This window comes from Cetorhinus maximus, chromosome 10 (genome assembly GCF_964194155.1).
Source record: "Cetorhinus maximus chromosome 10, sCetMax3.hap1.1, whole genome shotgun sequence".
In the NCBI taxonomy this organism is placed as follows: domain Eukaryota; kingdom Metazoa; phylum Chordata; class Chondrichthyes; order Lamniformes; family Cetorhinidae; genus Cetorhinus; species Cetorhinus maximus.
The window spans coordinates 7,346,824-7,360,086 of record NC_135888.1 but is presented as its reverse complement, the minus strand read 5'-3'; the positions used below and the strand labels follow the sequence as shown (position 1 = coordinate 7,360,086).

At 40.0% G+C, this 13,263-nt stretch overlaps 1 protein-coding gene across 9 annotated transcripts in view; it reads right to left on the bottom strand.

Annotated features, from left to right (window-relative positions):
• The window catches only part of gapvd1 (GTPase activating protein and VPS9 domains 1), a 133,501-nt gene that overhangs the window by 42,920 nt on the left and 77,318 nt on the right, over positions 1-13,263 (bottom strand). For all 9 annotated transcript variants that reach the window (XM_078549896.1, XM_078549902.1, XM_078549904.1 and 6 more), the window contains 3 exons: positions 11,320-11,493; positions 2,377-2,517; positions 50-184 (listed from right to left, as the gene is read on the bottom strand). In XM_078549896.1, coding sequence (XP_078406022.1) covers positions 50-184; positions 2,377-2,517; positions 11,320-11,493 — 450 coding nt within the window. The remainder of the gene's footprint in view (positions 1-49; positions 185-2,376; positions 2,518-11,319; positions 11,494-13,263) is intronic.

Below are 13,263 nucleotides of genomic sequence, written 5' to 3'. Positions count from 1 at the left end.
TTACTTGTACATCGAGAACAATTAATCACAATGTTCCACTGTCCTGTACCTGATACAACACTTAGTCCAGGTGTACTGGGCCGTGAGCTCACTTCCCTCACATCTGTATCATCAGATGTGCTACCCAATCCTGAACAACTTTCCAGCTCTTGCAACCGCTCCTCCTGTTTCATGTCTGTGGCTTCTGAAAAGCAAGAAATTCTCTTTTATAGTAATTGTTATGACTAGAGCCGATGTTATCTGCTGAACAAGCCAAATCCCAGAGGGAAACTGGTCTTGCTGATCATAACCTTTTTTTGTATTCTGAAAACGAGGGGAAAACTAATGATCCAAGAAGCATAGAAGCCCCAGTAACACTTTTGGATTTTAAAATTAAAATATTTATTAACAAGAAAAAAAAACTTAAGCACACAAAATTAAAGTTACACATTTGAAACAGTCTTACAAAACATCCTCCCCGCCAAAAAAAACCCCACTTGGTCAGAACACACAAGTAAACTACTTATAGATTTTTAACCATAAAAATCCAGTAACATTATCCAAGGCAAAGATTGCAGGCACTTTAGTAAAGGTATACCACACCACTTCTCACTCTCTTCCACTCTGCTGTGGAAATCCAAGAAAGTTCAGAAAACAAACTGCTTTCTGGGACAAAATACTTTTCTGGTCCCACTGGATGGCTGTTTCAGATTTCACACCATTTCTGAGCACATCTCTCCCACACAGCCACCCCAAGTCAACCAAATTTTTTTCTCCTTTCATCTTAATTCCATTGTTCTCAAACACCTCTTAACTCAACTTTTCCAAATATAAAAATATTTCATGTTTTCCTGTTGCCTACACTTTCAGGTCAAATAAAATTTAATAACTTTCCCTTGTTTACTTTCAAAAGCTTTTTGTAAGTTGTAAAAGTCCCATGTCACTTCTATGCTCCACTGAAAAGTCAAGTCCCTACCTATCACCTAATGCAAAATTTAAAACCCAACCTATTTACTCATAAATCCACTTCACCAGAGCCTCTCATTACAAATGCATGGATCTAGCTCCTTCACCCTTTCATCTCTCAACTCCCACAGACAAGCTGTTATATGAACCTTCCCTCAAGTTTAATTAGACTGACAGAGGGCTCCCCCGCCACACACACATACGCACACAGAGCCCCACATACGCACACTGAGCGACACGCGCACACGCAGCCGAGCACTGCATGGAGGCACACGCGAGCAGCCACACACACACACGCACAGAGCGACAGAGACACACACTTACAGAATACCGCCAATTCCCAAAGTATTATAAACGATCAATTTATCAATTTTCACATAAATATGATGTATTTTATCAATGTTTTTCAACAGTCTACAAGTCAGGCGATACACAAACAGACAATCTAGTTTTCTTTATCTGCCCCATCCACATTCCAGAAAAATTATAAAACTTGTCCGGGGAGGCAAGTTGATCAAGGAACTGAAACTTGTGACCTTGGATTTAGAGTGCAGGGTTCAACCGGGAGGGATTCCTTTGAATCTGTTCTGTTGACCCTTTAATAATAAGTGCAATAGTCTCAAAAGCTGAAGCAAAAGGACAGGGGCATAATTTAGCTGCAAGCGAAAGTCTCCAAATACTGTAATGGTGTCCACAACATCGTCTAGTGTCGTGTCTCAAATGTTTCTTTTCTTAACTTTAGACAAACAGAATCTTGTTTAGAGTAAGATACGTATTTTCATAATTTTAAGTCAAACCCACAGCTTTGAATCATACATTTGGTTACGTTTCTGTAAATTCACTGTTTCACCCTTTAACCTATGTACACCTGGATCAAAAAGATACAAACATGTGATTCAACATTTTTTGACATGAGCATCTGCAGTTGTCAATGCGCCAGATTTGTTTCTCTCCCAATGCAGTGTACTGAAGCCAATTTAATTTAGATTAGGGAAAGGCATACAGCCTTTATGATATGCAAATCAGTTTTAGAAAATTATAACTAAATCTGTGCAAAATTTTAATCGGACCACTAAACTGCTTTCAAATTTTCTCAGCAGCACACAGTGCACCTTTACTTCAGACAATTTCAGCATAGAAGGAGCATAAACTCAATCCATCCAACTCCACAATAGAAAATGCATCATTGGTCATTACATTACTCAACTAGTACACACAAATAGGATGGATAGTAGAATTCATACATAGAGCTAAGTAATCGGAAGCTCAAAGCTGAAAGTCAAAATCTCATGGCAAATCATTAACATACTGTACCTGGAGTGCATTAATAGCCTCAGGACTGTTGTAATGACTTTTTGTCTATACTTCTAATCATGGGATGCTAATAATAGGACGCTTGAAATACATAGAAAAAAATTATGGCATACTCACCCGAGTCGCTTGGCAGAACTTCCACACTCCAGGCCTCACTCGTTGTCTCAGAGATTGTTGACCCTGTGCAGGGATCAAGCAGTACTGAAGTTGAACCTGGTAAGCCAAGTAAACTACCCAGCATGTTCTCTGCTGCTGCACCTACAATATAAGAAAAGACATTCTTTACTGAACTAGCACAACAATCAACAGTATTTATCATATTTAAGTAACAGATATTGTGCTGAGGATGGGTTGAACAATCTTAGAATATGAAAAGCTTATAGAAATGGTTTGTCATTTTATATGATTTCTGAAGTCCCCTGAAAGTTGCGGTATTGAAATCCCTACAAAATGTGTTTTTTTTCCCCATTAATCACTTATGTTTTTTACAAGTCAACAGCATCAGCCATCTGAATTCAGAAATCTGAAACGCTATTTTGTTCTCTTCTGTGCATACCTGCTGCATTTTTAATCCTTTTGGATAATCAGACATCAGTCGTGTAACCTGGATTAACCACTGTACACGTGAATAACTGTTACATCATACCCAGTATATTACAATTAAGTTGAAAGGGATGTTTTACAATCTGGGATCAATTTTACTTTGCAACAGTGGTTCGTTGAAGGAGGCGAAGGGTTGGGACTTTTCATCTAGCACTGAGGTTGAGCAAATCTAGGAAGCTCCACCAAGTTTTCAAAAAAAATTATCAACAAAAGACAGGAATATTTTAAACCATGAAGCAAACAGATAAGATGGGTTATGTTCTTTTCAAGGCATAGAACAAGGATAGTATTTTTTGAAGGGAAAAAGGAAAATCACAAGTTTAAGAGGATTTGAGTAATTCCTTCCACATGAATGACACAAATAGGCTCCTTTGAGTATGGGTGATGCAGAGCAAGTTTAATTCCATCCTCTTTCCACCCAAAATTCACTCAATCCTCAGCAGTTACAAAGAAAGTGTACAGCAGACCTGTTTTTGAATGTGATCTTTTCTATCAGTACATACCACGACAGAATACAGACATTACATAATTGGGCAAAACCATTTCCTACACAAGTAAAACATGGTCATAATCTGAGTGCCAGTAGTAAATAAGCACGCACAAAGTTCAGTACTAAAACCCCTAGATTGGGGCCTGCACTGAGCACATTAAAAATGTAGTAGCATTTAAAAATACAATTAAGCTCAGTGAGTTTAACAATACAAATATTCATAGTTTTACCTTAATGCAAAATTTACTATCCTTTGAAAATTGACTGCTGGAAATGAAAAGCATTTATAAATAAAATAGCTGTCAGATTATTGAACAGGTGTCCTGAAGTGTGAACCAAAATATTCAAAATACAGAACATACAGATTTTAAAATTAGCAGGAAATAAAATGAACATTCTTCCACCTACCTCAGCTTTGATTCTTTTAATGACCAAAAATCTATCAATCTCTGACTTAAATTTATTCAACTGAACATCCACAGCTTTCTGGGGTAGAGAATTTCAAAAGTTCACAGACTCGAGTGAATAAATTTCTCCTGCCACTCCTAAAGGCTGACCCCTTATTCTAGACCTTCCAGCATCTCCCCTGTCAAGCCCCTTACAAACTTTACATGTTTCAATTAGATCATTGCACCCTTCTAAATTCTAGGGAATGTAGATGTGGTTTATTCAATTTCACCTCATATGACAATCTCCTGATCCCAGCTATCAGTCTGGTGAACATTTGTTGCACTTCCTCAAAAAGTATGTTCTCCCTTAGATAAGACCAAAACTGTACACAGCACCACAGATGTGGGCTCACCAAGGCCCTATATGGTTGCAGTACACTTCTTTACTCTCATACTCCAGTCCCTTTGTAACAAAGACTAATATACCATTTTATTTCCCAATTGCTAGCTGTGCCTGTATGTTAACTTTCCATGATTAGTATACAAAGACACTCAAGTTCTTCTAAATACAACATTTCCCAGTCCTTCACCATTTAAAATAATATTCTGCTGTACTATTTTTCCTACGCGAGTAGATGGCTTCAAGCTTCTCCACATTATATTCCATCTGTCATGTTCTTGCCCACTCACTTAACCTATCTAAATCCTTTTGCAGCCTGTGTCATCCTCACAGCTTACTTTCCCTCCTAACTTTGTACCTTCAGCAAACTTGGCTGTATTATGCTCAGTACCTTCATCCAAGTCACTGATACAGATTGTATCACTGAAGCACTGATCCTTATAGTACAGGCTAGTTACAGCCTGCAAACATAAAAATGGCCCGTTTATTACTATGCTGTTTTCTGTCAATTGAGCAATATTCAATCCATGCTATGGTACCCAAACCCATGAGCCCTGATTTGGTCTAACAATCTCTTGTGCAGCACCTAAAGCTTTGAAAATTTAAGTACATCACATTCACTGGTTGCCCCTACCCATTCAACGAGTTACATCCTCAAAAAACTCCTAATAGGTATGTCAAACACTATTTCCATTCCATAAATCAATGGCAACTCTCCCCAATCATATGGCTTTTTTTTTGAGTGCCCTGTTATTACACCCCTAATAATAGATTCCATTATGTTTCCTCGAGAATAGGAGGGAAAATAAAATTGTCTGGTTCGGTTGCAGCATGGCCCAATTCCACAGAGAATGCTAGGTTGGTTTGGCCTCATCTCTCACTTAAATTCTGAGATACCCAAGAAAATTCCTCTGTTCTAAAGCTGTTTTGGATGCAAAATATTTCAGTATGCTAAATCTGAACTGATGCAAATTCCATCTTTGTATCATGGTCCTGAATCCCAGCAGCTGCCAGTTTTTGCAACACTATTTACTCATACATTTTCAATAAAAGATCTGCTTTCAGCGTCTTGAGCATTATTTTCAGGTCACCAGGAGCACTCCCAATTTATAGCTTACTGAAGACAAATACAGGTATATGATTAAATGAAAGGCAAAACAAGATCTGAAACAATTAGAATTTATGCCTCATTATCATGGTAATCTTATCACTGGGATAATGAGGTATTAATGGAGATTTAATGTGCATCTCATAATGCTATCCCTTAGAGAAACACATAAGGAAATTGCTGCAAATTCAGTTAATGATATAAGCATCCCAAAACACAATCTAAAAGCATGAAAAATGCTGGATGCAAATGAGGAAGAACCAAGGTCAATCACACTGCAGGGATTTGGCAAATGACAGTTGTATTTTAATATGACGTTTTTAAAAAAAGTTACATTGAAGATTTTTCATTACTGTTCATGAACAATGAAGATTGTACTAGCAGTAATATTGAAGTTTACGCTTTAGAATGCATTAGTTTTCCTTCGTTTGGAAGTACTATAGTGGCACAGCTGCACAGCACATCAGTGTTTCAATATTGTATGCCACAAGTGGGAAGATGTGCTTGTGCCTATTATTCCCTATGTGGAGAGTTAGCAGGTTTCAGGTAGGCAGGCATTTAGAGAAAAATAAATCTAAGTCAGTTGATGCATCACCCCCAGGCTACTTTTCTGCAATCTGCTAGTGGGCTTGGTCAAATGGGGTAGAGGGGAATTGAATTTGGGTCATGTGGTACAGGGAAATAAAAGCAAAGAAAGAACTTGTGTGCATACACACACAAACACACACACGTATCTGTATAGCAGCCAATGTGCATTATAGCCAATGAAATGCTTTTGAAATATAATTAAATATATTGCAGCCACCAATTTGCATACAGCAAGCTCCCATGAACAGCAATGAGATAATAGCCAGATAGTTTGTTCAATGATATTGTCAGGACAGAGCAGAACTCCCCTACTCTTCCACAGATGATGCCACAAGATCTTTTAAACCCTCCTGAGGGGGCAGATGGGATATCAGTTTAATGTCTCACCTGACAGATGGCACCACCAACATTGTAAGCACTACCTCAGTAGCTGTTTTTGTTTATTCATTCACGGGATGTGGGCTTCGCTGCCTGGGCCAGCATTTATTGCCCATCCCTAGTTGCCTTGGCGAGTTGCCTTCTTGAACCGCTGCAGTCCATGTGGTGTAGGTACACCACCCACAGATGTACTACTTAATGTAGTGGGACAGGTAGATAAGGTGATTAAGAAGGCGTATGGGATACTTGCCTTTATTAGCTGAGGCATAGAATATAAGAGCAGGGAAGTTATGCTGGAACCGTATAAAACGCGGGTTAGGCCACAGCTAGAGTATTGCGTGCAGTTCTGGAATCTGCATTATAGGAAGGATGTGATTGCACCAGAGAGATTGCAGAGGAGATTTAGCAAGATGTTGCCTGGGCTGGAGAGTTTTAGTTATGAGGAGTGATTGTACATGGATAGAGTAGACAGGACGGAACTTTTCCCCTTGGTGGAAGGATCAATAACCAGGGACATAGGTTTAAGATAAGGGGCTGGAGGTTTAGAGGGGAGAATTTTTTCACCCAGAGGGTGGCAGGAATCTGGAACTCACTGCCTGAAAAGGGTGGTACACGCAGAAACCCTCAATATTTAAGAAGTATTTGGATGTGCACTTGTGATGCTATGGCATACAAGGCTATGGGCCTAGTGCTGGAAAATGGGATTAGAATAGTTAGGTACTTGTTTGACCGGCGCAGACTCTATGTGCCGTAGGGCCTTTTTCTGTGCTGTAGACCTCTGTGATTCTATGACTATGAGGCCGAGATGGATTATCCACTCGGCACTTCTGGCTGAATATTGTAGCAAATGCTTATCTTTTGCACTGATGTGCTGGGCTCCTCCATCATTAAGGATGGGAATGGGGATGGGGATATTTGTGGAGCCTCCTCCTCCAGTGAGTTGTTTAATTGTCCACCACCATTCACGATTGGATGTGGCAGAACTGCAGAGCTTGGATCTGATCCGTTGGTTGTGGGATCGCTTGGCCCTGTCTATCACTTGCTGCTTATGCTGTTTGGCACGCAAGTAGTCCTATGTTAGAGCTCCACCAGGTTGACACCTCATTTTTAGGTAAGGCTGGTGTTGCTCCTGGCATGCCCTCCTGCACTCTTCATTGAACCAGGGTTGATCCCCTGACTTGATTGTCATGGTAGAGTGAGGTTATGCCAGGCCATGAGGTTACAGATTATGTTCGAGTACAATTCTACTGCTGCAGATGGCCCACAGCACCTCACGGATGCCCAGTCTTAAGTCGCTAGATGTGTTTGAAATCTATCCCGTTTTGCACAGTGGTAGTGCCACACACAACACAATGGAGGGTATCCTCAATGTGAAGACGGGACTCTGCAGTGGTCACTCCTACCAATACTGTCATGGACAGGTGCATCTGCAGCAGGCAGGTTGGTGAGGATGAGCTCAAGTATGTTTCTCCCCTCTTGTTGGTTCCCTCACCACCTGCCACAGACCCAGCTATGCCCTTTAGAACTCGGCCAACTCAATCAGTAGGGTGTTACCGAGCCACTCTTGGTGATGGACATTGAAGTCCCCCACCCAGAGTACATTCTGCGCCCTTGCCACCTCAGTGCTTCCTCCAAGTTCAACATGGAGGAGTTTGATACAACCGAGCAGCTTGCTATGCTATTTGAGAAATCATTTAGGAATCAACCACATTGTTCGAGGTCTGGAGTCACATGCAGGCCAGGCCAGATAAGGAAGGCAGATTTCTTTCCCTGAAGGACATGATTTTTATGACAATTCGAAATGGTTTCATGCTTACTATTGCTAAGACCAGTTTTTCAATTACAGATATTTTAATTGAATTTAAATTCCACCAGCTGCCATTGTGGGATTTGAACAGTGTCCCCAGAGAATTAGTGTGGGCCTCTGGATTACTAGTCCAATCACATGACCATTACGCCACCGCTCCCCTCAATCAGGGGAAAACCCTCCACTGGTTTGAGTCATACCTAGCACAAAGGAAGATGGTTGTGGTTGTTGGAGGTCAATCACCTCAGTCCTGAGATATCACTGCATAAGTTCCTCAGGGTAGTGTCCTACACCCAACCATCTTCAGCTGTTTCATCAATGGCCTTCCCTCCAACATAAGGTCAGAAGTGGGGATGTTCGCTAATGATTGCACAACGTTCAGCATCATTCACTACTCCTCAGTTACTGAAGCAGTCCATGCTCATATGCAGCAAGACCTGGGCAACATTCAGGCTTGTGCAGATAAGTGGCAAGTTACATTCACGCCACACAAGTGCCAGGCAATGACCATCTCCAACAAGAGAATCTAACCATCTGCCCTTGACATTTAATAACATTACCATTGCTGAATCCCCCCTCCATTAACATCCTGAGGGTTAACATTGACCAGAAACTGAATTGGACCAGCCATATAAATACTGTGGCTACAAGAGCAGGTCAGCAGCTGGGAGTTCTGCAGTGAGTAACTCACATCCTGACTCCCCAGAGCTTGTCCACCATATACAAGGCTCAAGTCACAAGTATGATAGATGGTAAAGACATCAAGATATATGGGGATAATGGGGGAAAATAGCATTGAGGTAGATGATCAGCTACGATCTAACTGAATGGCGGGGAAGACTCAAGGGGCCGAATGGCCAACTCCTGTTTCTATTTCCTATGTTCCTATACTCTCCACTTGCCTGGATGAGTGCAACAATACACCAACAATACTCAAGAAGCTTAACACCATCCAGGACAAAGCAGCCCACTTGACTCGCACCCCATCCACCACCTTCAACATTGACTCCCTCCACCACCGATGCACAGTGGCAGCAGTGTATACCATCTACAAGATGTACTGCAGCAACTCACCAATGCTCCTTCGACGATACCTTCCAAACTCATGACCTCTAGCCACCTTGAAGGACAAGGGCAGCCGATGCATGGGAACACCACCACCTGCAAGTTCCCCTCCAAGCCACACAGCATTCTGAATTCAAACTATATTGCCATTTCCTTCACTGTCGCTGGGTCAATATCCTGGAACTCCATTCCTAACAGCATTGTGGGTGTACCCACACAGGGACTGCAACAATTCAAGACGGCAGCTCACAACCACCTACTCAAGGGCAATTCGGAATGGGTAATAAATGCTCCTAGCCAGTGACACTCGTACCTTGTGAAAGAATAAATAATAAAAAAAACTCACTGCAATACTGATATCACTTCAGGTTTTGTCCTCACCTTCTTACTTAGAAGAGGCTGCTACCATTGAACTAAGGCTGACAGTAGAGGGAAAAATGAAATCACAGTACAAAAAAAATCTGTTATATGATACGCTTGGGGAATGGGAGGTGCCGCTTAATCAAATTTGCCAGTTAACTGGGATGCAAGGTAAGCTCTGCAATTTCATCCAATCAGAAAGCTCCAGGACGATCACGTGAGTGATGAGGTTTTGAGAGAGGCACAGATTGCACGGTACCAAGGGGGGATGATGCTGCAGAGCAGTGGGAGGCTGAGACTGGAACAAGGACAGGCCGCCGATTGCTATTTCCGGCGAGTTTGACATCTCCAATCGAAGGAACAGACCCAAAAGACCTGACTCTAGAATTCCAGTTAGAGTGTTCCGGTTGGTACATTCCTCTTCCAATTTCACACTCATGAGCCACCTGACTCTTGCAATAATGTTAAAATACACCAAATTCAACTTTCTGAAAAAATGGTATCTGGTGATCATATTCAACAACTACTCTGAAAGAAGTTTTAAATAAGTTTATCTTGGGTATGTCATGAAGCTATTAATGTATATAATATTATTGGAAAATATTTTTCTTTTAAAAGAGGTTTTGTCTGTGGGTGTGCCTTAATTGGATTAAAGCCAGCTAGTCTGGGTGCTTTGATGTGTACTAGTTTTGAGATGTAAGAGGGGTAGAGTGCATTTGCATTTTTTGAATAGAGCATTCAAGAAGGCAAGTGAAATCTGGCACCTAGCTAGCAGAGACCAAGCAATATGTTTATATTGCTAATAAACTTGGTACTATGAAAAGGGTTTTATTGTTAGAAGAGGCTGGTGATACAATGGGAATTTACATTAAATGAGCTGTGCTAGGTATAACTTCAGCAGTTTTCGTGTGTGCAGGGCAGAGGCAATGTAAGATCAAAGTTGCTATAAGACTCCAACTGTCTCCACAGGAACCAAAGTGGAAAGAACCTCATTTTGAATTCGTGAGGTGAAAATGCTTTGCCTGGTGTCTGGTTAAGTCTATGGGTTGCTGTTGCCTTAATGGAGATTAGTTTGGGAATTAAGTTATAATATTAGTAACTTGTAGCCAGATGTATATATTTAAACTTGTATAAATTAATAAATGTCTCATGTATTTTGATATAAAACCTCTCAAGAACTGGTGGTCCGATTCTTGAATTTAGAATTGCATCTCAAACATACCACTTAAAAATATAGGTTATGACAGTTGTTTAAAGTTGAAATTTTCTGGGATTTTTAAGTAATTCAGCTTTACCAAAAGGCTCTCTCATCACAGGGTATTTCAGGACATACTGAATTTTGAATTACAAATTGGGCGCAGAATCACCGACTACCAGATTTGTTATGCTACAGGACAGCATTATTATAGGATACGTTACTGAACAAAAACAATTTTATCAAATGTGTAACTGGTAAAATGCGATAATTCTGATACTTTGCAGTAATCTGAAAATCATAAATGAACAAAGCAAAAGTATCTTTCCAAGGCCACCCTGTTGATTATAATTGCTTACATTATAAGCACATATTTTGGCACACAGCACAACTGTTCGTTAATCACTTGATATTTATCATGCACTAGACTGGAAAATTTACCACGCCTCTTTACTAAGAGTGCGGAGTTAATTAACGTAATTCAGCGTGCTGTTTTTATATAGCAAATTGAAAACACATCAATTACCACGCTAAAACATTTTGTGTTTACAAGGCTATGTATTAACATACCTTAGCAATGTCATTATGACCAATTTAGTCACACATTAGAATCCCATTTAAAAACATTATTTGAAATGTTGGAAGTACAAATTCACCATCAACTGTTAATTATTTACCTGCAATATCTTGTAGTCTGTCTTCATCAATGTTTGGATCAAAATCACTTCCTAAGACATCAGTGCTCCAGGTCTCACTCACGGTTTCTGAAATGTCCCTGTCATCTGTCAGCCCCATCATGTCTCTAATTTCAAACTTGCGCAGTTTGTCATCGAGATTGTCTTGTGTTGTGGCTAAAATGGGACATAAAGAAGTGGCATGAATCCTCCTTAAATAAGCTCAGTTAAAAAATATTTGTTTTTAAAGTAAACAACCATTTCTGAGGTTAAAACTGTTGTATACAGCATAGAAAACATGTGACCGTGGCATTCTCAGAGCATTTTACCAAGTGCAAGAATAGAATACTAATAGGAATTTGGGTTAGAGGTAGGCTTACAAACATCGTGAAAATATTGTTGCATGCTGTAATAACACTTACTCCATAATGAAATGTTTGCTATCGTAAAACCATTTTAAAAAATGGCACTTACATGAAAATATCACCCATGCAACTCAAAATAATGATATCCGGACCACACCCTGCAACAAGGACCAACTTTGTTATCTGCAAAAGCCTCCAACCCAAATTTCTGTTAATATGCTCTTCCTAAAATGTGCAATGTTGCTTTAAGAATACTAGTATGAAGTGCATCTCACCTGTGGGTGTCAGTTTTAATTTTGAAAATTATTTTCCCTAAAGACAAAAATAAAATTTAAGCAGCAAATATCTATCTACAGAGAATACTGCAACGTAGGAATTAAAAGTTGAGATTATCAAAACTTTTCTTGTTTTCAGCACAAATCTCTTGCTTTGATGAGGATTTTTTTTTAAACATTTGCAACATTAACAAGAAATTTAGCCGGAATTTTGGTTTGCTGGATCAATTTTCAGTATTTCCATTCATCAGCTACTTTCTGGCTAATCTGAGTTTAAGAAAGACCAGTATTCATCATTGTTGGACACTGGTAGTTATCAAGATGCTTTAAAGACAGCAGCAACAAGATCATGATGCTTTGCCTTGAAAATAGAGGATAAGGGAAGGGGTTAACAACTGTAACAGATGCACACAGTTCCCAAAACTGCGTGCACTAGAGTAGTGGTGTTTTTTCCCCCCAAAAAATACAGAAAATTAAGTTCCAATTTCTCATACAAGAGTACCGGGCACAGATGTAGGTGGTCACATATGACAAGTCTCTCACTCACCTAATTAGAATGTGAAAAGAAGAAAACCCTTTCACCCCACCGTCACATGGTTAGTTCATGATTAGTTCAATGAACACTTGGAAAGCAAAAGACTATACAGGGGACCGGATTTGAATTTCACCAAATCAGACTCTGTGGTTAATGCCTACTATTGCTGTTTGATTGCTGAGAAAGGGCAACACAACAATAAAAAAAGCTCCCCTCGGCTCCTATCTAATTTACTAGGCTGCAGATAGGAAACATCCCACTCAGTTATAATTATGCTTTGCAGACATAAGTAAACCATTTACTAAAATAATACGATACCTTACAATGTACAAAAGTAATGAAGGACCATGCCTATAGAATATTTTTCACATTGCACCCAGGCTTGAAAGCCATATTCAATGTAGAGCTCATCTACATTATCCTTACCACAGGCATAAAGGTCCACACAAGCCTTTCCCCTGTCGCTACACCCTGGACTGAACCACAGTAAAATGCATTACACCTTTCCTACATAAAGACCTGAACTCTCAACTCCTTGTAAAGATATATTGTACTGTAGCCAGCCAATTGTTGCATGCTATCTTTTTGCAGCAGCACAATATGTCAGCGCACCAAGCTGCTAATGTGGAGTTGTTGGTGGACTTATCACACCTGAGATTCCTAATACAGCCTTCAAAATTTTGTCCAAATCAAGGAGGATGCACTTTGGACACTTATGGCCTCCAAATACAAAGAAATGTAGTAATCACCACAATAGTAGAGCCAAGGAAAC